Source organism: Rhinichthys klamathensis, unplaced genomic scaffold (assembly GCF_029890125.1).
Source record: "Rhinichthys klamathensis goyatoka isolate OS25496 unplaced genomic scaffold, OSU_Roscu_1.1 h1tg000509l_1, whole genome shotgun sequence".
In the NCBI taxonomy this organism is placed as follows: domain Eukaryota; kingdom Metazoa; phylum Chordata; class Actinopteri; order Cypriniformes; family Leuciscidae; genus Rhinichthys; species Rhinichthys klamathensis.
The window spans coordinates 376,159-401,971 of NW_026606990.1; the positions used below are offsets into that span (position 1 = coordinate 376,159).

The 25,813-nt window shown below is 41.1% G+C and overlaps 4 protein-coding genes across 11 annotated transcripts in view; all 4 read left to right on the forward strand.

Annotated features, from left to right (window-relative positions):
• LOC130072826 (protocadherin gamma-A12-like) overlaps nucleotides 1-25,813 on the forward strand; it is a 163,813-nt gene that overhangs the window by 45,571 nt on the left and 92,429 nt on the right. Inside the window, exon 1 of one of the 8 annotated variants that reach the window (XM_056238118.1) lies at nucleotides 3,502-5,951. The exons of 4 other annotated variants lie outside the window; for them this stretch is intronic. In XM_056238118.1, the coding sequence (XP_056094093.1) occupies nucleotides 3,531-5,951 (2,421 nt within the window). In that variant the 5' untranslated portion in view covers nucleotides 3,502-3,530. Of the gene's footprint in view, nucleotides 1-3,501; nucleotides 5,952-6,730; nucleotides 9,164-9,736; nucleotides 12,176-12,702; nucleotides 15,284-25,813 lie in introns of those variants that run through there. 3 more of the 8 variants (XM_056238117.1, XM_056238115.1, XM_056238116.1) reach the window with 3 other exon arrangements.
• On the forward strand, nucleotides 16,084-18,601 carry LOC130072856 (protocadherin beta-16-like). Its single transcript, XM_056238160.1, has one exon. The coding sequence runs from the start codon at nucleotides 16,160-16,162 to the stop codon at nucleotides 18,599-18,601; it is 2,442 nt and encodes an 813-aa protein (XP_056094135.1). The 5' UTR covers nucleotides 16,084-16,159.
• On the forward strand, nucleotides 19,680-22,264 carry LOC130072832 (protocadherin beta-16-like). The gene has a single exon (XM_056238134.1). The coding sequence runs from the start codon at nucleotides 19,796-19,798 to the stop codon at nucleotides 22,211-22,213; it is 2,418 nt and encodes an 805-aa protein (XP_056094109.1). The 5' UTR covers nucleotides 19,680-19,795; the 3' UTR covers nucleotides 22,214-22,264.
• LOC130072833 (protocadherin beta-16-like) lies at nucleotides 22,936-25,798 on the forward strand. Its single transcript, XM_056238135.1, has one exon. It carries the CDS (start codon nucleotides 23,234-23,236, stop codon nucleotides 25,649-25,651), a length of 2,418 nt encoding a protein of 805 aa, XP_056094110.1. The 5' UTR covers nucleotides 22,936-23,233; the 3' UTR covers nucleotides 25,652-25,798.

Below are 25,813 nucleotides of genomic sequence, written 5' to 3' on the forward strand. Positions count from 1 at the left end.
TGTATCAATTGATAGTTAGATCATTGTAAGGAAATGAATATACACTCATTTGAAATGTAATGTGTGAATTGCCTTTTGAAATAGTAGTACTGTGATGTTAAGTTGTGTCATATTGAACAGGTGATTTTTGTTGAATGAACAAATGATCTAAGTTTTATGTGTTGTATCCAAGCAATTGAGAAAAGGGTTAGAGTTTTGAAAAATGTGCATTTTGATCATTGGTTGTGAGTTTTGTGTCTAGAGTTGTGAAAAATGACATCAAGGTTCTGAAAATAGTAACAAAATGATTGTAAAAAACTAGTACTATTTAAAAATGGTATCACTACAGTGCTAGCTTTTACCTCTTATTCTGAGAGTGTACAGTATTGGGAATGTGATGTACAGCAGATCCGTATCCACAAAATGCTGTACATATTCCAGTGTTGTCCAGTTAGTGACTGTGTGCTATTTAAAAGGTTCACTCATGTGTGATTAAATTGTTGCTTTAGGCAGGCCTACTTCAGCTGAACACTTCTGTTCTGTACATGTGTGTGTGTGTGTGTGTGTGTGTGTGTGTGTGTGTGTGTGTGTGTGTGTGTGCGTGCGCGTGCGCGTGCGCGTGCGCGTGCGTGTGCGTGTGCGTGTGTGTGTAAAAGAGAAAATGGACAGCAAAATATTAAAACAGACTTGTAATCCAATCTGATTATTTTAGTGCACACATGCAGAGATGCCTTCATGAAAAGCTACTAAGGGTGACAGAGGCAGAAATGTCTCCTCATGTCACACACACTCTTGTGTTTCTCAGTGTACACTTTCTGATCAAGCTGGAGATCATGATGATGCCATTATGTCACAGTGTTTCTGTGAAAGCCATACTCAGTGTTTTATGGCTTTTCTGAGTGCATTTTGGGTGTGATTTATCTCATCTTTGTCTTTTAGTGTGTGTTTCTATTAATTTGTTAGTAATACAAATTCTTGCCTTGGCAAACACCATTATTGCTTAAGTGCACAATTGCTCAAGTGTAAGTGCTTCGAACAAATCAACACATTTTCTTCAGGAAAAATTGTAAATCTATTTTTGTTAATTATTTTCTTTCTCTTCTCTCCCCTCCATGACTTGCACCTGCGCTTCATCCCAATTAATGGAAATGAATCAATCTCCTCTAGGTAAGAAACACATATTTGATATACTGCTATTTTTATTATATCAAATATTATTGTCAATCCACAGAAAGCTTTATTCACTGCATGCACTTTCTATCTCTCTCTCTCTCTTTGAGTCTCATTTAAATTTTCATATTCTCCTTAAAACCTCTGCTACATGTTTTTACTTTTAGAGAAAGACCTCATGATGGGCTGTTTGCTCATGTTCAGTTCAGTATCTGAATGTAAGCATACACTATGTGCAGTGCTCCATCTTGTGGTGGTTCACTAAAACACTGCCAGAGCGACTGAATCATCACCACAAATTGAGGGAGTAGCCAGCGGTTCCCCACGAGGGAAATGGGTTAATAAACATTCTAAATTATATTTTTTTGAAAATGTAAAAATGCAGAAAGTTGTGTGTGATGGGTAGGTGAAGGGGTCAGGTTAGTATAAGGAGACCGAATATACAGTTTGTCCAGTATAAAAACCATAATGTATATGGAGAGTCCCCACAAAGATAGCGAACCAGACTGTGTGTGTGTGTGTGTGCACTATTTAGGTCTCTCCTCCCCCGCTGCAGCAGTGTGTCACTCACTATGCTTTAAGGCTGGACTCTGGCCCACTTTTACAGCATTAAAATGCATTAGGCTATATGGGACACAGTCTGAATAATGCAATCTCACCACACTAAGTATGTATGACTATGCGGCAGCTTCAGAGCTGCTCATGTTTCATGCATCCACACAGATGTGTAGTCAGGATACGTGTTTGAATCATCTGCAGAACCTAAAACTACGTACAATATTGTACAATAAAAATATACAAAATAATAACACATACCCTGCTTCTGTATTTATACAGCTGCAAACATTGTAAAATGATCAGTGTCAGACTGCAAAACCTTGTAGCCGATACATTAGGTAACAATTTATCATTTGACATACTGTAAGTTAAATTCATCATAAACTAGGAATAACATTTTAAAACCATTTATGAATCTGGGTTTTGTTAATTTAATAATATATTACTGTTCATTCACTGTTCGAGTTCATTCATACTAATGTTAATTTATGCAACCTGAAATGTTACAAGTTGTATTGGTTAAATTGTCCCTGATAATAAAAGGTCAAAACGCATTCACAAATGGTAATGTATTAAACCTTATTGTAAAGTGTTACTGAAAATCTTTTATTTTAATTGCTGAGATTTGAAACTCAGAAACGTATGCACAATTTCATGTTAGTTGAATTACACACGCAGACAGAAGAGAGAGAGAGAGAGAGAGAGAGAGAGAGAGAGAGAGAGAGAGAGAGAGAGAGAGAGAGGCGATACATTTCATAAGTGTAATGGATTTCATATTGTACAAACTGTATATTCTCTCCTCCTACACTAACCCCTAATTCTACCCATCACACAAAACTTTCTATTTTTAATAAAACATTGTGTAGTATGTTTTTAAGCCATTACAATTACGAGGACTCTGCAAACTGCCCCCGTAAACCACATTTACGCTGTAATACCAGTGTAATACCCATGTCATTGTACAAATTTGTGTCCTCTTACATCATATGAACAATCACACACACACACACACACACACACACACACACACACACACACACACACACACACACACACACACACACACACACACACACACACACACACACACACACACACACACACACACACATTCTGCTTTTACTGGACCAGACTGAGGATTGTGTCTGTTTTTTTGAAGATCACACTCCACTCACTTTCATCCTCTCAAAGGTAGGTTATCATCAGCTTAGACAATAGATCACATCTGACTGGCTCAATATTACACACTTTCTTCATTAATTTTTTATTAAATAAGAGGGTGGCCAAAAAAGATTGCACCTAAAATCATGTTTGGCCCTCTTGTTAAACACCTGTCATGGAATACATAGGTTATTGTTAGCATAGCATTGTTCCTGCTCTGAGCTCATCCCAATGATGAATTTTACTTTTTTTTTTAAGCACTAGGTGCTCACTGTCCAAATGACAATCATTCGATGTCATTCTGTCCAGTAATGACAATCATTCGATCTAGAAATGTAACTTCTGTGTGCAAGAACCTCATATTGCACTCTCATAAATCAGACCTTGCCAGCTCTTTTGGCCCTGGTGCTGGACAGTCCCGCACTGCTGTTGTGCTTCTTATTGACTGTGAGAGGTGCTGTTGCACAGGGAGAGGATAGTGCTCAAAAGAGCTGTGTATAGAAGGCATTGCGTCAGACAGGACAGAGAAAACAGACGAAGCGCTTTTGTTTGCACATGGCTCTTTTTGGAACATTTTAAGCAATACAGAGGGGATTTTTAAATGCTTGGATATTTGGAAACTGGAAGTGTATGATTGTATTTTCTCGGATTACTACATTTGCATGATGGGGGATAACAAAGGAGTCCATTTGCGACGGTGTGTAAAATGGCAAGCAGGATTGTCAATTTGTCTTTTATTCGTGCTGAACTCAGCGTCCGGGCAGATTCGTTACTCCGTTCCAGAGGAAATGAGACCTGGATTGTTTGTCGGAGATGTGGCGAAGGATCTCGGTTTGGATGTGAAAAGGTTGGTGTCTGGCCGTGCGCGTCTCGTTATTGATGACAGTAGACAATATGTCGAACTGAACCGTAACAAAGGACATTTGGTGGTGAAAGAGAGAATAGATAGAGAGCAGCTCTGCGGACAAAAATCACCTTGTAGTTTCGGTCTTGAGATTTTGCTTGAAAATCCTCTCGAATTTTTCTCGATTACAATCGAGATTCAAGACATCAATGATCATGCACCAGTTTTTTCTAAGAGAGAAATCATTTTAGAGATTAGCGAGTCCACGCCTATAGGCACCATTTTCTTGTTAGACACCGCGACTGACCCTGATGTTGGATTGAATTCTCTTCAGAGCTATAGTCTGAAACCTACTGATAATTTTGCTTTAAAGCAGCACAGTCGCTCAGACGGCAGCAAGTATGCAGAGATGGTGTTGCAGTCAGTGCTGGACAGAGAGAAACAGAGCGAGCATTCACTTATATTAACGGCCATTGATGGTGGAGACCCGCCGCGATCTGGAACTGTTAAAATACTCGTTACTGTTCTTGATGCCAATGATAATGCACCCATTTTTACTGAAACAATGTATAAAGCAAGTGTAGCTGAGAACGCAGTAAAAGGGACGTTGATAACTAAAGTAAGTGCATCTGATGCAGATCAAGGTTTCAATGGCAATGTCACGTATTCATTTACTCATATGGGAGAGGACGCAGCGCACCTCTTCCAAATCAGTGCAGCCACTGGTGAAATAACACTCACTGGCAATTTAGACTATGAAGCTGTTCAGCAATATGAGCTTAATTTGCAGGCTAAAGACCCATGGGGCCTAACCGGTGCAAGTAAACTGGTCATAGATGTTGTAGATGTTAATGACAACAGCCCGATTATAACCATGACATCTTTTTCGGGTAAGATACAAGAGGATTCTCCTCCGGGCACCATTGTAGCTTTGATAAGCGTCCAGGATGTAGACTCCGGTAAAAATGGACAGGTCCGCTTAAATTTAGAGCAAAATTCACCCTTTACAATTAAACCATCACCGCGCAAGTATTACACTTTAGTAACCGACGCGCCACTAGACCGAGAAAAGGTTTCCAGTTTTAACCTAACGTTAGTTGCATCAGACGAAGGCAGCCCTTCATTATTCAGTAAAAAAACGATTTCACTAGATATTACTGATATCAACGACAATGCTCCAGCCTTTAGTCAGCGTGAATATAAAGCGTATATATTAGAGAATAACTCTCCCGGCGTTTCTTTGCTGACTCTTCAAGCAACAGACCCTGACGCAGGGCAAAACGCGCGAATCGCGTATTATATCATAGATACCTGTGTAAATGGTTCTCCTGTCTCAACGTACTTCTCTGTTAACGCAGACAATGGAGTTATTCATGCGGTGCGATCATTTGATTATGAACAGATGAAAGAGTTTAAGATACACGTGAGAGCGCAGGATGGAGGGTCTCCACCTCTCGGTTCAAATGCTACAGTTCTCATTAACGTTCGGGATCAGAATGACAACGCGCCTCAGGTTCTGTACCCGGTCCAGTCAGGTGTTTCTGTGGTGGCTGAAATAGTGCCTCGTTCGGCAGATGTGGGTTATCTGGTGACTAAAGTGGTGGCTGTTGATGTGGACTCTGGTCAGAACGCCTGGCTCTCATATAAACTGCAGAAAGCCACAGACAGGGCGCTGTTTGAAGTGGGCTTACAGAATGGAGAAATAAGAACTGTACGCCAAGTGACAGATAAAGATGTTGTCAAACAAAGACTCACTGTTGTAGTGGAGGACAACGGGCAGCCCTCTCGATCAGCTACAGTCAATGTTAACGTGGCGGTGGCGGACAGCTTCCCTGAAGTGCTCTCGGAGTTCTCTGACTTTACGCACGAAAAGGAATACAACGACAACCTGACTTTTTATCTGGTCTTGGCCTTGGCTGCAGTCTCATTTCTTTTCATAACATGTTTAGTCGTCATAATATCTGTTAAAATCTACAGATGGAGACAATCACGTTTGTATTATGAATCAAGTCTCCCTGTTATTCCGTACTATCCGCCGCGTTACGCAGACACCGTGGGCACAGGAACTCTGCAGCCCGTGCATAATTATGAAATTTACAGAACCACAGACTCCAGGAAAAGTGATGTTAAGTATTTCGGGCCCGTCAGTCAAAGTCTGACGAGTGTTGACGTGAGTGGAACAGAAACAATTCCACAGGAGACACGAGCCGCTGATTATACCGATGCGCGCAGCACACTGGTAAGTTTGCACAATTGTGATTGTTCAATTTTTCAAATAGATTTTATTATTACTAACAGCTGATTGTCACTCTAAATTATGTTATTTGTTGCACATTTGCATGTTTTGTAAGCCCGAGGCCGATTGACCAAAACGTTGCTCATTTAAATTTTTTTTTTTTATTGGATTTTTATTTTTCTAGTTTACAAAGCTTTTAAAAAATATTACTTTTGTAACTGGTAATCTGCAGTTTTGTTATTATGGCTAAAGGGATATACATAAACAGCCTGTGTTGTGTCGCTGTCCGTGGTGCTGACAATTATGTTCTCGGTTCAATCTTTCTTATCCTCTGTAGCCCATGATATGCTCATTAATCGTCTCTATTTAGTGCTGAAGCTTTAAGCACCCAAATTGTTTTCTAAATTTACTTTTATTTCTTTGGTTAATTATGTGAATGCCACGTGGTTATGATTGCGACATTGAAAGTGATGGAAATCATTTTGATTTAAATTAAGTTTATAATAACCTGACTACTTGCTTCAATATGCATTATTGAATTCTTGCTGTGAATGTTTTGATTGCTAGTCTATGTTTTGTACTCTGAGTGCCGCTGTCGGCCTGTGAATAAGCTTGTTGATATCACTGCAGTGTTGTACGTCATTTGTCCTCATTGGGCAGGAGTGTGGTGGGGAAAAGACATATGCAGTCAGAAAGGAGAGAAAAGAAATGCACCATCGACAGTTCTTGTAGCCATATTTTTAATTGACGCTTCTGTTTTCCAGTTACATATTTTCTTTAATTACCGAATGCATGAGATGGAGACTGCATTCATCATGTTTTTTGTAGAACAACGCTCCTCGTCTGTATGGATTCGCCTGCTTTTGTTCTTTGTAGCACACCAGGTGATCGAGGCACAAGTTCGATATTCTGTTCCAGAAGAAATGGTGTCTGGATCTATGATTGGTGATTTATCGAGAGACCTCGGACTGAGTATTGGCAGGCTTAGATCCGGACGGGCTCGTGTTGCGTCGGAAGATGGAAGTGAGCTAGTGCAATTTCAGTCAGACAAAGGAATTCTCCTCGTGAAAAAACGCATAGATCGAGAAGAAATCTGCGGACAGACTTCGCCGTGCAGCTTCAGCTTTGAGATCGTTTTAGAAAATCCAATGGAGTTATTTAGCGTCACGGTTGAAATACTGGATATTAACGACAATTCACCCGCTTTTCCTTCGAAAGAGATAACCGTAGATATAAGTGAATCGGCGATGGTAGGAGCGCAGTTCATATTAGGCAGTGCTGTAGATCCCGATGTAGGAATAAACACACTTCAAGGGTACAGCCTTAAACCAACAACGCATTTTAGTCTAAAAGAGCAAACGCATTCTGACGGAAGTACGCACGCGGAGATGGTGCTTGATCGGCCGCTAGATAGAGAGCATCAGGCGGAGATGAAGCTCACTCTTACCGCAGCTGATGGCGGCAGTCCTCAGCGCACTGGCACAGTGAGTATCCGTGTCATCATTCAGGATGCAAATGACAATGCCCCGATTTTTACGCAGGCAGTGTACAAAGCTTTTGTTTCAGAAAACTCACCAAAGGGTGGTCTCGTTACTACAGTATCTGCTAATGATAAAGATGAGGGAGCATTTGGCCATGTAACATACTACCTTGATCAAATATCACAGGCTGTGTTTTCTCTTAATCCTGACAACGGGGAGATTCGAGTGCTGGGAAATATCGATTACGAGAAGGTTAAACAATATCAGTTAAATGTAATGGCCAAAGACAAAGGCTCTCTGTCTAATTCATGTAAAGTTATTGTGGAAGTGACCGATGTGAATGATAACGTGCCAGTCATAAGCTTAACGTCATTTTCAAATACAATTGCAGAGGACTCGCCCACCGACACTACAGTTGCTATAATAAGTGTTAAAGATGCAGATTCGGGGAAGAATGGGCTTATAAGTTGCAGTACAAGCACCTCTTTGCCTTTTAAGATGAAGTCAACCCTTGCCAATTACTATACTTTAGTATCAGACGGTCCTTTAGACCGCGAAACTGTCTCGGAGTACAACATTACTATAACAGTGGCTGATCAAGGATCACCTCCACTAAGCAACAATAAAACGTTAGTCATTAGAGTTAATGACGTCAACGATAACGAGCCAGTGTTTGATAAAAGTGTCTACTCGGCGGTTATGGCTGAAAACAATTCACCGGGTCATTCAATCACTTGCGTTCATGCTCGCGATGCAGACTCGAACCAGAATGCAAGGGTAGCGTACCTCCTTGAAGACGTGCAGATAAACGGTGAATCATTGTCTTCTCTTATATCAGTTAACGCTGAAACTGGTGTTGTTTATGCCATGCGCTCGTTTGATTACGAAAAAATAAAATCACTTGATTTCAGGGTAAAGGCTCAGGATGGCGGTGCGCCAGCTCTCAGCACCAGTGCACAAATTAAAATCCAAATTCAGGATCAGAATGACAACGCGCCTCAGGTTCTGTACCCGGTCCAGTCAGGTGTTTCTGTAGTGGCTGAAATAGTGCCTCGTTCGGCAGATGTGGGTTATCTGGTGACTAAAGTGGTGGCTGTTGATGTGGACTCTGGTCAGAACGCCTGGCTCTCATATAAACTGCAGAAAGCCACAGACAGGGCGCTGTTTGAAGTGGGCTTACAGAATGGAGAAATAAGAACTGTACGCCAAGTGACAGATAAAGATGTTGTCAAACAAAGACTCACTGTTGTAGTGGAGGACAACGGGCAGCCCTCTCGATCAGCTACAGTCAATGTTAACGTGGCGGTGGCGGACAGCTTCCCTGAAGTGCTCTCGGAGTTCGCTGACTTTACGCACGACAAGGAATACAACGACAACCTGACTTTTTATCTAGTCTTGGCCTTGGCTGCAGTCTCATTTCTTTTCATAACATGTTTAGTCGTCATAATATCTGTTAAAATCTACAGATGGAGGCAATCGCGTATGTACTTTCAGTCGAATCTTCCAGTTATCCCGTACTATCCACCGCGTTACGCGGACACTGTTGGCACAGGAACTCTACAGCACGCGTATAATTATGAGGTTTACAGCACGACAGATTCCAGAAGGAGTGACTGTAAGTTCGCCAGACCTGCTAGTCAGGGCGTGTTAATAATGGACCCCGGTTCTACAGGGACAGTGCAGCGCGCGCCCATCGAGAAAAACATCCTTGATGAACCAGACTCTTCGCTACAGGTGGGTAATACGGATATTTAATTATTAGCCGTGCAAAGTGTTTGATTTCATTTTTACTCTCGAAATGTTCATGCACGTGCTTCTTTCAATCAACATTTTATTATATCCTTCTTTTATGGACAGCAACAGTACAGTTTGTGATGTATTTTTTAGACTTTCTATTTCTTAGTTCTTTTTCAATTGTTTCTTTCACTATTGGTGAAGGAAACCGTGAAACCTACATTTAGATTGTAAATATATATATACAGTACAGAATAACGAATTCACTTATATACTTATAGGCCTACATATTTTGTAGAATTACGTAGGCTTGTTAACGCTCACTTTGAACAGCAAGGGCCGCTGTTGATCAGTGAAACATTTTATGCTGTGCTTTGTCATCCAGCAATCTTTACCCCTCCCCATTTTCTTGCGTTTTAGCAGATGAGGGCAAGGCTGCCTCGACATTTTTATTCAGGGTTTGTGTGCGGTAGATATTTGCAGTACAGTTTTGTTGCATTCTTTTTTTCTCGCACCATCTTGGACTACATCTCAACATTTGAATTGGATTTGCTCTTTGTTAACCTTGTGATTATGATGCAACGGATCTGTTGGATGAGAGAATGCAGTCATAGCTCTTGGCTATGGAAAATGCTGTGGCTGTTATCAATGTTTTTTTCTTGTTATGTTTACACTGCAAGCGGACAGATACGATATTCGATTCCGGAGGAGATGAAGAAAGGTTCACTCATAGGTAATGTAGCACAAGATCTGGGGCTGGATTTGAAAAGGCTTCGAGCGGGTCGAGCGCGTATCGTGACCGGAGAAAGCACCCAATACGCAGAGCTTAAAGCAGACAAAGGGATGCTAGTCGTGAGTGAGAGAATAGACCGAGAACAGCTTTGCGGTGACATCACACCGTGCAGCTTCAGCTTCGAGATGATTCTAGAGAACCCAATGGAGCTGCACCCAGTTACTATTGAGATATTGGATGAAAATGATCACGCACCGTCGTTCCAGAACAAAGAATTAAAATTCGAAATTAGTGAGTCTGCAACGCTGGGTTCACGCTTTTTGTTGGAAAGCGCAGATGATCACGATGTAGGCGTGAACTCACTGCAGAATTACATTTTATCGCCAAATAGCCATTTTGTTATTAAGCAACACTCGAGTCCAGACGGCAGTAAATACGCGGAAATGGTTTTACAGAAAGCCTTAGACCGGGAGGAGCATCCTCATCTATCTCTGAAGCTGATCGCTGTAGATGGCGGAAACCCGCAGAGGTCTGGCTCTGTTAATATAGATGTTACTGTTTTAGATGCGAATGACAATGCACCTGTGTTTAACCAGACTGTTTATAGGGCATCTGTGTTGGAGAATGCACAGAAAGGCACGTACATTACTACCGTTAACGCCACAGATGCAGACGCTGGTTCTTATGGGCGAATAACATACAATTTCTATAAACAAAAAGGAACCGCTGCGCAGCTATTCAACATTGATAGCAACACTGGCATTGTTTCTGTTGTTGGAGAAATCGATCATGAAAAAGATACTAAATTTGAACTAACAGTCGAGGCTAGGGATCAGGGTGGATTAACTGATTCGAGTAAAATTGCATTAGAGGTCATTGATGTAAACGACAATGCACCTGTCATTAATATAATGTCTTTCTCGAGCTCAGTGTCTGAAAACGCTCCCCCTGATACTACAATTGCAATAATTAATGTTAAGGACTCAGACACTGACGATAACGGCAAAGTCAATTGTTTTATCGAAGGATCTGAAGATTTTGCTATAAAATCCACTTTAAGAAATTATTATTCTTTAGTCACGAATGCTATTTTAGATCGTGAGAAGTTGTCAGAGTACAACATCACTGTTATCGCCACTGATTCCGGAAAGCCGCCTTTAACAAGCAGAAAAACGCTTCATCTGAAAGTAACGGATGTTAATGATAATGCCCCAGTTTTTAAGGACAGTGTTTATAACTCATACTTGCTCGAGAATAATTCACCCGGCGTTTCTATCCTCAGAATCAGAGCTTATGACCCGGATGAAAATCAGAATGCTCGTATATCTTACATTCTAGAAGAAAATGACATGGGCGGGTCTCCCGTGGGAACGTATGTGTCTGTTAACGCGGAGAGTGGGGTTGTACATGCAGTGCGCTCTTTCGATTATGAACAGATCAAAAACATTAAGATAACTATTAAAGCGCAGGATGGTGGCTCTCCTCCGCTTTGTAGGAACGTAACCGTGAACATTTTCATCCAAGATCAGAATGACAACGCGCCTCAGGTTCTGTACCCGGTCCAGTCAGGTGTTTCTGTGGTGGCTGAAATAGTGCCTCGTTCGGCAGATGTGGGTTATCTGGTGACTAAAGTGGTGGCTGTTGATGTGGACTCTGGTCAGAACGCCTGGCTCTCATATAAACTGCAGAAAGCCACAGACAGGGCGCTGTTTGAAGTGGGCTTACAGAATGGAGAAATAAGAACTGTACGCCAAGTGACAGATAAAGATGCTGTCAAACAAAGACTCACTGTTGTAGTGGAGGACAACGGGCAGCCCTCTCGATCAGCTACAGTCAATGTTAACGTGGCGGTGGCGGACAGCTTCCCTGAAGTGCTCTCGGAGTTCACTGACTTTACGCACGACAAGGAATACAACGACAACCTGACTTTCTATCTAGTATTGGCCTTGGCTGCAGTCTCATTTCTTTTCATAACATGTTTAGTCGTCATAATATCTGTTAAGATCTACAGGTGGAGACAATCACGTATGTATTACAAGTCGAATCTTCCAGTTATCCCGTACTATCCACCGCGTTACGCGGACACTGTTGGCACAAGAACTCTACAGCACGCGTATAATTATGAGGTTTACAGAACGACTGATTCCAGAAGAAGTGACTGTAAATTTGTTAGACCTGCAAGTCAGAACGTGTTGATAGTGGATCCTAATTCTACAGGAACACTGCAGCGCGCGCCCATCGAGAAAAACGTGCTGGATGAATTTGATTCGCCAGTAGAGGTGAGACATTATTATTATTATTATTATTATTATTATTATTATTATTATTATTTTATCGATCTATTTGTCAGGAACCATACACACACACAAACTCACAAGAGAAGAGATGCTTGCACCTAATTTCCATCTGCAGTCCCTGTGAATATTATTAGCCTATTATTATTCACTCAATTAATGTAATATGATAATGTAATACACTGTAAAAAGTCTGCTCTGAAGATTAATTCATACCAAGCAAAGTTTAATTTGCATCTCATGTTAGGAGAAACTGTGACATTTTACTCATTTATCTGTACTTGTCTGTATTGAGGTTTGGCAGCGCTGATGTCGATTTAAATGTATTTTTTTATTTGTCTAACTTTTCTTTTGAAATGTATGCATTCTGTTAATGCTTATTTTGAACTCTAAGGGCCGCTGTTGGTCAGTGAAATGCTTTGTGTGCAATAAGCTTGACTAACAGTAAACCTTGTCCCCACCCAATCATTGCGCGCTGTGAGCCTGTGACGCAGCTCCCCCTCTGTTTCATTCCTTACGGGATTGTGAGAGGGTGACTATCTCTTTCCTTTTCTCTTCCTAACGAATACAAAACGGCTTTTGTAGTCCTACCTTGGAATGTTATTTTATTCAATTGAATACTGGAAATATTATTGGTGAACTTGCTTTCTAATCAGTATGGCTGTTAAGGATTTGTATCGAAATGGATGTGCTCGATGGCCTGTTTTCTTCCGACCGCAGTGGCAAGTATTGTTTTTTATCTCGTGCTACATTCCTTTTGCCATCTCTCAAATCCGGTACTCCATCCCTGAAGAAATGAGTAAAGGCTCTCTTATTGGTAATGTGGCACAGGATCTGGGGCTGGATTTGAAGAGGCTTCGAGCGGGTCGAGCCCGTATCGTGACCGGAGAAAGCACCCAATACGCAGAGCTTAGAACAGACAAAGGAGTTCTAGTCGTGAGTGAGAGAATAGACCGAGAACAGCTATGCGGTGACATCACACCGTGCAGCTTCAGCTTTGAGATCATTCTAGAGAACCCAATTGAACTACATCAGGTAACGGTTGAAATTATAGACGTAAATGATAATTCCCCTGTATTCGACAAAAACAAAATTAATTTTGAAATAAGCGAATCTGCGACTCCTGGTTCACGCTTTGCACTGGAGAGTGCATATGATGCTGATGTAAAATTAAATTCATTGCAAAATTATATTCTCACAAGGAACAATTATTTCGTTTTAAAACAACATTCAAATCCCGACGGAAGTAGGTATGTAGAAATGGTTCTTGATAAAGCCTTAGACCGGGAGGAGCATCCTCATCTATCTCTGAAGCTGATCGCTGTAGATGGCGGAAACCTGCAGAGGTCTGGCTCTGTTAATATAGATGTTACTGTTTTAGATGCGAATGACAATGCACCGGTGTTTAACCAAACTGTTTACATGGCATCTGTGATGGAGAACGCACAGAAAGGCACGTACATTACAACAGTTAACGCCACAGATGCAGATAGTGGATCCAACGGACATATAACTTTTTCCTTCTCTGACCTGAAAGAACAGTCGAGAGATATTTTTAGCATTGATGAAAACACTGGCTTGGTGTCGGTTCTTGGAAATATTGACTTTGAGAAAGACAAACGTTTTGAAATCAGAATTAAAGCGACAGATCAAGGAGGTTTGACGAGTACAAGTAAGCTCGTAATTGAAGTAGTCGATATAAATGATAATTCGCCCGTAATCATCCTAATGTCTCTCTCGAGCCCTTTATCAGAGGATGCGCCCCCAGGTACAACAATTGCAGTGGTTAATATAAAAGATTCTGACTCTGGGAAAAATGGAGAGGTTACGTGCTTCATTAATGAAAATCTCCCGTTTAATTTCAAAACATCCCTCTCTAACTATTATAATTTGATCACAGATGCCTTTCTTGACCGTGAAACTCAATCAGAATATAATATAACAGTAACAGCGACTGATTCAGGTTCACCTGCACTCTCGAGCTCAACGACACTTCGACTTAAGATTTCTGACATCAATGATAACGCGCCAGTTTTTGAACGAAATAGCTATTCAGCAAACCTTCCTGAAAATAACGCAGCAGGGTTTTCCATATGTAGTGTGACGGCGAGAGATTTAGATTGGAATCAAAACGCCAGAGTGTCATATTTTTTAGAAGATACTAGTATTGGTGGAGCGCCGATTTCCTCGTACGTGTCTATAAACTCTGAGAATGGTGTGATACACGCAGTTCGTTCGTTTGATTATGAGCAAATTAAACAGCTTAGTTTCGAAGTAAAAGCGCAGGACGGAGGCTCTCCTCCTCTCAGCAGCAACGCGAGCGTGAAAATAATCATTCAGGATCAGAATGACAACGCGCCTCAGGTTCTGTACCCGGTCCAGTCAGGTGTTTCTGTGGTGGCTGAAATAGTGCCTCGTTCGGCAGATGTGGGTTATCTGGTGACTAAAGTGGTGGCTGTTGATGTGGACTCTGGTCAGAACGCCTGGCTCTCATATAAACTGCAGAAAGCCACAGACAGGGCGCTGTTTGAAGTGGGCTTACAGAACGGAGAAATAAGAACTGTACGCCAAGTGACAGATAAAGATGCTGTCAAACAAAGACTCACTGTTGTAGTGGAGGACAACGGGCAGCCCTCTCGATCAGCTACAGTCAATGTTAACGTGGCGGTGGCGGACAGCTTCCCTGAAGTGCTCTCGGAGTTCACTGACTTTACGCACGACAAGGAATACAACGACAACCTGACTTTCTATCTAGTCTTGGCCTTGGCTGTGGTTTCATTTCTCTTTATCGTGTCTATCATTGCCATACTGTCAGTCAAATGCTACAGATGGAGACGCGAGCGGATGTTTTATAAATCTGGAGCGAATCTTCCAGTTATTCCGTATTATCCGCCTCTTTACGCAGACGTAGGCGGCACAGGAACTTTACAGCACGTGTACAATTATGAGGTTTGCAGAACCACTGACTCCAGAAAGAGTGATCTGAAATACGTCAGACCTTGCAGTGAGAGCATCATTAGTCTGGACACCAGTGGAACACAGACACTCACGCATGTGCAAAGAGAAAATCCGACCAACCATTTCAATGATCAGGTGAGGTTTACTGTATGTCTCTGATAGAGTTAAAATTGTTTGATGTTTTCTGTAAAACACACACTTTTTTAGTACAATGTTAGATAATCATCATGTGATTGTCGTATATAATTTGTATAAAACCCTTGTGTAGAAAATGTGCCTTCGATTCACTGGCCATGGTGCTGAAATGTTGTTAGTCGGAAATGTTCAGTTCCTCTGTGTGACTTTCCGTTTTTCCCCTTAGAATATTATAAATTATTTATTTTCTTTGCATTTAAACTAATTCTGTTGTTAATTATATATGGGAATTTCTATTATTGATTTTTTTCATTGTTTTCTTCTATTTTAAATTGATTTTATCATTGCGGATACATGACAATTTAAAGACAAATCAAGGACAGATTTTTTTTTCTCTGTGATGTTTATTGCTGTCCAAATTTATATTCATTAAGGTAGCATTTTTTCTTGAAATATTTATATTCTATTATAAAACTGTTGCTTTAATTTGACGCTTTTTTAACAAGCAGTAGACGTTTGTATGAAAAATAGAAATAAGAAAAGTATACGTGTATTCACTTGTTTCTGTAGTTCATCAGACTGGACTCATAGTGCCGCTGTTGGTCAATCTGTCAGTTTATAGAGCAGATCTGCTGCAGTTCCTCCCCCATCATCTCCATATTATTAGAGAGAGAGACAGAAGCTGAGAGCGCAGTCTGAAGAGGAGAGAGAAGGAGAATCACGGAGATACTGTATTTATTTAATATATTTTCTCTCTGAATTTACAGACTTTTTCGTTAGCTCTTGTCACTTCTGATATATTCATGATTTCCTCCAGCATTTTGGAATGATTTATTTTCTTTCTGTCTTAATCTTCATCCCGTGATCTTCTGCAAAATGTCGGACAGAACAATGGCGCGGCAAGTACTGCTGTTTATTTGGTTTCTCTCTCTCAGTCCAGCTCTCGGGCAGGTCAGTTACTCCATTCCTGAAGAAATGGCGAAAGGCTCTTTAGTCGGGAACATAGCGCAGGATTTGGGTTTAGATTTAAAGAGACTGAAATCGGGTAAAGCGCGTATTTATACAGGAGACAGCGCTGAATACATCGAGCTGAATAAAGAAAGAGGAGTCCTCCTTATCAAAGAGAGAATAGACCGAGAGGCGCTATGCGGACAGACAACGCCTTGCGCGCTGCATTTACAGATTATTCTGGAAAACCCGATGCAGTTGTACCGCGTTACAGTTGAGGTCACAGATATAAATGACAATGCGCCGATGTTTAGTAAGAGTGAGGTGAGATTTGAAATAAACGAATTGTCTTCAGCAGGAGCCAGATTTCTATTGGACAGGGCTATTGATCATGACGTTGGTCGAAATGGTCTGCAGAGTTATTCTTTAGAACCAACAGATAATTTTGTTTTGAAATTTCAGAATCTCCCTGATGGAAATAAAGCCGTAGAAATGGTTCTTCAAACACCCATAGACCGAGAGAAACAAGACCATATCTCGTTACTTTTAACAGCATTTGATGGAGGCGAGCCCCAGATGTCCGGTACAATGAAGATACTCATTACTGTTTTAGATGCTAATGATAACGCCCCTGTGTGTTCACAATCCGTGTACAAAACCAGCATAGCTGAAAACTCACCAAAAGGCACCGTTTTAACAACAGTTGGTGCTTCTGATGCTGATCAGGGTTCGAATGGTAGAATATCGTTCTCTATTTCAAGTACGGCCGACAAAGCGGCAGATATTTTTGAAATAGACCCCGATGTTGGTGTTGTAAAGCTCACTGGGGGTCTAGATTATGAAATGAGTAAGTATTATCAAATTGATGTTCAAGCACGAGATGACGGTGGTCATACGGATTCATGTAAGATAATTGTTGACGTTATTGATATAAACGATAACAATCCAACTATTAATATTATTTCAAAATCAAGCCAGATATCAGAGGATTCCAAATCTGGCACTGTTCTTGCAATATTAAACATTCAAGACGTAGACTCGAATGAAGGAGGTAGAGTTAATTGTCTCTTAAATGACAATGTTCCATTTGTCATTCAGTCATCGCCCGATGGTTTTTATAGTCTAGTGACAGACAGTGATTTAGATCGAGAGCGAGAGTCTGAGTATAACATCAGTGTGACGTGCGCTGATGAGGGCGTGCCCTCTCTCTCCAGCAGCGTCACTCTCTCTTTACAGATATCAGATGTTAATGATAACGCACCCGTCTTTGAGAAGAGCTCATATGAGGCCTCTGTTCAAGAAAACAACACACCGGGTCTTTCCATATTCACAGTCAGAGCCAGAGACGCAGATTTTCACCAGAATGCCCGTGTGTCTTACATACTGGAGGACTCGTCGGTTAACGGAGTGCCCGTCTCCTCGTTAGTGTCCGTTAGTGCTGATAGTGGAGTCATACATGCAGTGCGATCTTTCGATTACGAGCAGATCAAAGATTTCCAGTTCCGCGTAAAAGCGCAGGACGGAGGCTCTCCTCCTCTCAGCAGCAACGCGAGCGTCAAAATAATCATTCAGGACCAGAATGACAACGCGCCTCAAGTTCTGTACCCGGTCCAGTCAGGTGTTTCTGTGGTGGCTGAAATAGTGCCTCGTTCGGCAGATGTGGGTTATCTGGTGACTAAAGTGGTGGCTGTTGATGTGGACTCTGGTCAGAACGCCTGGCTCTCATATAAACTGCAGAAAGCCACAGACAGGGCGCTGTTTGAAGTGGGCTTACAGAATGGAGAAATAAGAACTGTACGCCAAGTGACAGATAAAGATGCTGTCAAACAAAGACTCACTGTTGTAGTGGAGGACAACGGGCAGCCCTCTCGATCAGCTACAGTCAATGTTAACGTGGCGGTGGCGGACAGCTTCCCTGAAGTGCTCTCGGAGTTCACTGACTTTACCCACGACAAGGAATACAACGACAACCTGACTTTCTATCTAGTCTTGGCCTTGGCTGTGGTTTCATTTCTCTTTATCGTGTCTATCATTGCCATACTGTCAGTCAAATGCTACAGATGGAGACGCGAGCGGATGTTTTATAAATCTGGAGCGAATCTTCCAGTTATTCCGTATTATCCGCCTCTTTACGCAGACGTAGGCGGCACAGGAACTTTACAGCACGTGTACAATTATGAGGTTTGCAGAACCACTGACTCCAGAAAGAGTGATCTGAAATACGTCAGACCTTGCAGTGAGAGCATCATTAGTCTGGACACCAGTGGAACACAGACACTCACGCATGCGGAAAGGGGGAGACTGAACTTTGATGAATGTGATGATCAGGTGAGAATAATTGTAAATTGGTCGTTATTTTTTCATAATTGATGTCTTTATTTTTATTTGAACTGCTGACATAGTCGCTGCTTAGTTTTGCAAATTTAATTGTTTGTGCTAATCTAAGAGATTGATAATTACATAATGTTGTATTTTGATCAAATTTTGCAATTTATATTTTCTGCAGTTAAATCTCCAAAGTAGTCTCGCCATACTTACATCACCTATTTTTACAGCCAATAAATAAAGCCTTTATCATTATTATTATTATTATTATTATATTGTTATTATTATTGTTGTTGTTGTTGTTATTTCTTTAGATACAATAAATGGAAGTAAATTTTAATTTAATTAAAATATGAGACACTGTAGCTGCTATAGTCTAGTGATTCAATGTCCACTTTAAAATTAAACTGCTCTGACACATTCAATTTTGTTATTTACCATTGTAACATTTTCCTTGCACAGCTTTGCTTGTCTTTTTGCTTGACTTTGTCATGAAGTGAGAAACACTAGTCCGCTTCTCTGGCCATGGTCCTGAAATGCATTGAGGCGGCCATTTACCTCATTTATTCTGATGCATCTTTTACCACAGACCATTTTTTTTCTTTCTCAGCAGCTTTTCTTTCCTCCTCTTCGATGTTAAATCGATGTTATACACTTATTTGTTTTCAGATATGTTTTATGCATATTAGATATTTCTCTCTGTCTCTCTGATCAGTGGACACAAGCCTGATCAAAACACTAATTGAACAAGAAATGTTGTATTTGTTTCAGTCTTTTCTTTTCATTTATATTTTTAAAAACTACTACAATCCTTCTGTTTTATAGATATTTGTATTGTGATAGACATTTGCTGGTCTTATACTTCAGATCTTTGTTCAGTACATTGCTTTTCTCAGACATGTCTGACACTGAGATAAAGTGTTAGTAATTTTATATGTTCTGTAGTTCATCAGACTGGACTCATAGTGCCGCTGTTGGTCAATCTGTCAGTTTATAGAGCAGATCTACTGCAGTTCCACCCCCATCATCTCCATATTATTAGAGAGAGAGACAGAAGCTGAGAGCGCAGTCTGAAGAGGAGAGAGAAGGAGAATCACGGAGATACTGTTAATATACTTTTCTTGGATTTACAGACTTTTCTTGTTCTTTTCACTTTGGACATATACATGATCTCCTCCAGCATTTTGGACTGATTTATTTGCTTTCTGTCTTAATCTTCATCCCGTGATCTTCTGCAAAATGTCGGACAGAACAATGGCGCGGCAAGTACTGCTGTTTATTTGGTTTCTCTCTCTCAGTTCAGCTCTCGGGCAGGTCAGTTACTCCATTCCTGAAGAAATGGCGAAAGGCTCTTTAGTCGGGAACATAGCGCAGGATTTGGGTTTAGATTTAAAGAGACTGAAATCGGGTAAAGCGCGTATTTATACAGGAGACAGCGCTGAATACATCGAGCTGAATAAAGAAAGAGGAGTCCTCCTTATCAAAGAGAGAATAGACCGAGAGGCGCTATGCGGACAGACAACGCCTTGCGCGCTTCATTTACAGATTATTCTGGAAAACCCGATGGAATTTTGTAGCGTTACCATTGAAATAGTAGATATTAATGACAATACTCCCAGTTTTGAAAAGGGTAGGATTAATTTCAGAATCAGCGAATCAGCTATTTTGGGGTCAAAATTTACGTTAGAGCCTGCTATAGATTTCGACGTGGGAATAAACGGCCTTCAAAGCTATATGCTAAAACCAACTGATAATTTTAACCTTAAATTTAAAAATCAACCAGGAGATGGGAAAAATGTCGAAATGGTTTTGCAAAAGCCTTTAGACCGTGAAAAACAGCATGATGTAATATTAGTGCTCACAGCTGTTGATGGAGGAGATCCTCAGTTGTCTGGCAGTATAGAGATTCACATTACTGTTTTAGACGCAAACGACAATGCTCCTGTTTTCTCGCAGTCAGTGTATAAAGCGTCTGTAACCGAGAATGAGCCAAAAGACACTATTGTGTCAACAGTGAGCGCAACTGACGCCGACGAGGGTATAAATAGTAAGATAGAGTATTCCATTACTAACATGCAAGATAATGTGCGTCAGTTATTTGACATAAATAAAGATAACGGGCAGGTTACCGTGGTCGGAATAATAGATTTTGAAAAAGCTCGCAATTATGAGATACGCGTTCAAGCAAGTGATCACGGTGGTCTGACTGATTCCTGTAAAATCATAGTTGATGTCATTGATATCAATGATAATACGCCAGTGATCAATATTATGTCCAAAACAAACGTAATAGCAGAAAATGCTATCTCTGACACGGTGGTTATAATGATAAATGTTCAGGATCCTGATTCGGGAGAAAATGGGAAAGTTCAGTGTTCAGTTAATGAAAATATTCCATTTTCACTGAAATCCACCAATAATAATTTCTTCAGTCTAGTGACAGACAGTGATTTAGACCGAGAGCGAGAGTCTGAGTATAACATCAGTGTGACGTGCGCTGATGAGGGCGTGCCCTCTCTCTCCAGCAGCGTCATTCTCTCCTTACAAATATCAGATGTTAATGATAACGCGCCCGTCTTTGAGAAGAGCTCATATGAGGCTTCTGTTCAAGAAAACAACACACCGGGTCTTTCCATATTCACAGTCAGAGCCAGAGACGCAGATTTTCACCAGAATGCCCGTGTGTCTTACATACTGGAGGACTCGTCGGTTAATGGAGTGCCCGTCTCCTCGTTAGTGTCCGTTAGTGCTGATAGTGGAGTCATACATGCAGTGCGATCTTTCGATTACGAGCAGATCAAAGATTTCCAGTTCCGCGTAAAAGCGCAGGACGGAGGCTCTCCTCCTCTCAGCAGCAACGCGAGCGTCAAAATAATCATTCAGGATCAGAATGACAACGCGCCTCAGGTTCTGTACCCGGTCCAGTCAGGTGTTTCTGTGGTGGCTGAAATAGTGCCTCGTTCGGCAGATGTGGGTTATCTGGTGACTAAAGTGGTGGCTGTTGATGTGGACTCTGGTCAGAACGCCTGGCTCTCATATAAACTGCAGAAAGCCACAGACAGGGCGCTGTTTGAAGTGGGCTTACAGAATGGAGAAATAAGAACTGTACGCCAAGTGACAGATAAAGATGCTGTCAAACAAAGACTCACTGTTGTAGTGGAGGACAACGGGCAGCCCTCTCGATCAGCTACAGTCAATGTTAACGTGGCGGTGGCGGACAGCTTCCCTGAAGTGCTCTCGGAGTTCACTGACTTTACGCACGACAAGGAATACAACGACAACCTGACTTTCTATCTAGTCTTGGCCTTGGCTGTGGTTTCATTTCTCTTTATCGTGTCTATCATTGCCATACTGTCAGTCAAATGCTACAGATGGAGACGCGAGCGGATGTTTTATAAATCTGGAGCGAATCTTCCAGTTATTCCGTATTATCCGCCTCTTTACGCAGACGTAGGCGGCACAGGAACTTTACAGCACGTGTACAATTATGAGGTTTGCAGAACCACTGACTCCAGAAAGAGTGATCTGAAATACGTCAGACCTTGCAGTGAGAGCATCATTAGTCTGGACACCAGTGGAACACAGACACTCACGCATGCGCAAAGGGGGAGACTGAACTTTGATGAATGTGATGATCAGGTGAGAATAATTTTGTAACTAATTAATGATATTTTGATGACTTCATTATTGTTTAAACTGTTAACGCATTTGCTAAATAGTTTTCTTAGAATAATCGTCTCTGTTATTTTAATGTATATTTTATTTTATTTTTATCTTATAGTATATTTTGGTCAGCATTTGTGTATATTTTCTACAGTTACATTGCTCAAATTTATTCTTCTTATGGGCCTTGTGTAATCCTTTTAGTCCGAAAAAATATATAGCACACTGTACTATACCTGCCACTGCTTTTGCTTTGGACGAAAACATCTTTTTCTTTTCTTTGTCATGAAGTGAAAACTCCAGTCAGTTTCCCTGACCATGGTCCTGAAAGCCAGTGAGGCGCGGTCACCTCATGTATTCTGTTGCATTTCTTTACAGCAGACCGTCTTTTTGAGATTTTCATCTTTATCGGTCTTTCTCCTCCTTTTGAAAGTTAACTACACTATTTCAGTCGGATCTAGATATGTATTATGCCTATAGTTGTATTTTAGATATCCATCCCTGTCTCTGTTAAAAATATTGCAACCAATGACTCAATTATTGTTTGCTCAGTGTTTTTCTTAATTATTTACACAAACTTATACGATAATTTTATTTTACATATATTCGTATTGTCATGGCCATTCGTTTGGTTTGCTTCATAACTTTTAGTAAATTGCTTTCTCAGACTTGTTTGACATTGAGAATAAAGGTTTAGTAATTTTATATTTTCTGTAGTTCATCAGACTGGACTCATAGTGCCGCTGTTGGTCAATCTGTCAGTTTATAGAGCAGATCTGCTGCAGTTCCACCCCCATCATCTCCATATTATTAGAGAGAGAGACAGAAGCTGAGAGCGCAGTCTGAAGAGGAGAGAGAAGGAGAATCACGGAGATACTGTATTTAATATCCTTCTCTTGGATTTACAGACTTTTCTTGTTCTTTTCACTTTGGACATATACATGATCTCCTCCAGCATTTTGGACTGATTTATTTGCTTTCTGTCTTAATCTTCATCCCGTGATCTTCTGCAAAATGTCGGACAGAACAATGGCGCGGCAAGTACTGCTGTTTATTTGGTTTCTCTCTCTCAGTTCAGCTCTCGGGCAGGTCAGTTACTCCATTCCTGAAGAAATGGCGAAAGGCTCTTTAGTCGGGAACATAGCGCAGGATTTGGGATTAGATTTAAAGAGACTGAAATCGGGTAAAGCGCGTATTTATACAGGAGACAGTGCTGAATACATCGAGCTGAATAAAGAAAGAGGAGTCCTCCTTATCAAAGAGAGAATAGACCGAGAGGCGCTATGCGGACAGACAACGCCTTGCGCGCTGCATTTACAGATTATTCTGGAAAACCCGATGGAATTTTTTAGCGTTACCATCGAAATAGTAGATATTAATGACAACTCTCCCAGTTTTAAAAAGAGTAGGATTATTTTTAGAATCAGCGAATCAGCTATTGTGGGTTCTAAATTCATGTTAGAGCCTGCTATAGATCTCGATGTGGGAATAAACGGTCTTCAAAGCTATATGCTTAAACCAACTGATAATTTTAACCTTAAATTTAAAAATCAACCAGGAGATGGGAAAAATGTCGAAATGGTTTTGCAAAAGCCTTTAGACCGTGAAAAACAGCATGATGTAATATTAGTGCTCACAGCTGTTGATGGAGGAGATCCTCAGTTGTCTGGCAGTATAGAGATTCACATTACTGTTTTAGACGCAAACGACAATGCTCCTGTTTTCTCGCAGTCAGTGTATAAAGCGTCTGTAACCGAGAATGAGCCAAAAGACACTATTGTGTCAACAGTGAGCGCAACTGACGCCGATGAGGGTATAAATAGTAAGATAGAGTATTCCATTGCAAACATGGAAGATGATGCTCAGCAGATATTCGACATAAATAAAGATAACGGGCAGGTTACCGTGGTCGGAATAATAGATTATGAAAAAGCTCGCAATTATGAGATACGCGTTCAGGCAAGTGATCACGGAGGTCTGACTGATTCCTGTAAAATCATAGTTGATGTCATTGATATCAATGATAATACTCCAGTGATCAATATTATGTCCAAAACAAACGTTATAGCAGAAAATGCTATCTCTGACACGGTGGTTATAATGATAAATGTTCAGGATCCTGATTCGGGAGAAAATGGGAAAGTCCAGTGTTCAGTTAATGAAAATATTCCTTTTTCTCTGAAATTAACCAATACTAATTTCTTCAGTCTAGTGACAGACAGTGATTTAGACCGAGAGCGAGAGTCTGAGTATAACATCAGTGTGACGTGCGCTGATGAGGGCGTGCCCTCTCTCTCCAGCAGCGTCACTCTCTCCTTACAAATATCAGATGTTAATGATAACGCGCCCGTCTTTGAGAAGAGCTCATACGAGGCTTCTGTTCTAGAAAACAACACACCGGGTCTTTCCATATTCACAGTCAGAGCCAGAGACGCAGATTTTCACCAGAATGCCCGTGTGTCTTACATACTGGAGGACTCGTCGGTTAACGGAGTGTCCGTCTCCTCGTTAGTGTCCGTTAGTGCTGATAGTGGAGTCATACATGCAGTGCGATCTTTCGATTACGAGCAGATCAAAGATTTCCAGTTCCGCGTAAAAGCGCAGGACGGAGGCTCTCCTCCCCTCAGCAGCAACGCGAGCGTCAAAATAATCATTCAGGACCAGAATGACAACGCGCCTCAGGTTCTGTACCCGGTCCAGTCAGGTGTTTCTGTGGTGGCTGAAATAGTGCCTCGTTCGGCAGATGTGGGTTATCTGGTGACTAAAGTGGTGGCTGTTGATGTGGACTCTGGTCAGAACGCCTGGCTCTCATATAAACTGCAGAAAGCCACAGACAGGGCGCTGTTTGAAGTGGGCTTACAGAATGGAGAAATAAGAACTGTACGCCAAGTGACAGATAAAGATGCTGTCAAACAAAGACTCACTGTTGTAGTGGAGGACAACGGGCAGCCCTCTCGATCAGCTACAGTCAATGTTAACGTGGCGGTGGCGGACAGCTTCCCTGAAGTGCTCTCGGAGTTCACTGACTTTACGCACGACAAGGAATACAACGACAACCTGACTTTCTATCTAGTCTTGGCCTTGGCTGTGGTTTCATTTCTCTTTATCGTGTCTATCATTGCCATACTGTCAGTCAAATGCTACAGATGGAGACGCGAGCGGATGTTTTATAAATCTGGAGCGAATCTTCCAGTTATTCCGTATTATCCGCCTCTTTACGCAGACGTAGGCGGCACAGGAACTTTACAGCACGTGTACAATTATGAGGTTTGCAGAACCACTGACTCCAGAAAGAGTGATCTGAAATACGTCAGACCTTGCAGTGAGAGCATCATTAGTCTGGACACCAGTGGAACACAGACACTCACGCATGCGCAAAGGGAAAGACTAACCTTTGATGATTGTGATGATCAGGTGAGAATAATTTTATAACTAATTAATGATATTTTTATGACTTCATTATTGTTTGGACTGTTAACGCAGTTGCTAAATAGTTTTCTTAGAATAATCGTCTCTGTTATTTTAATGTATATTTTATTTTATTTTTATCTTATAGTATATTTTGGTCAGCATTTGTGTATATTTTCTACAGTT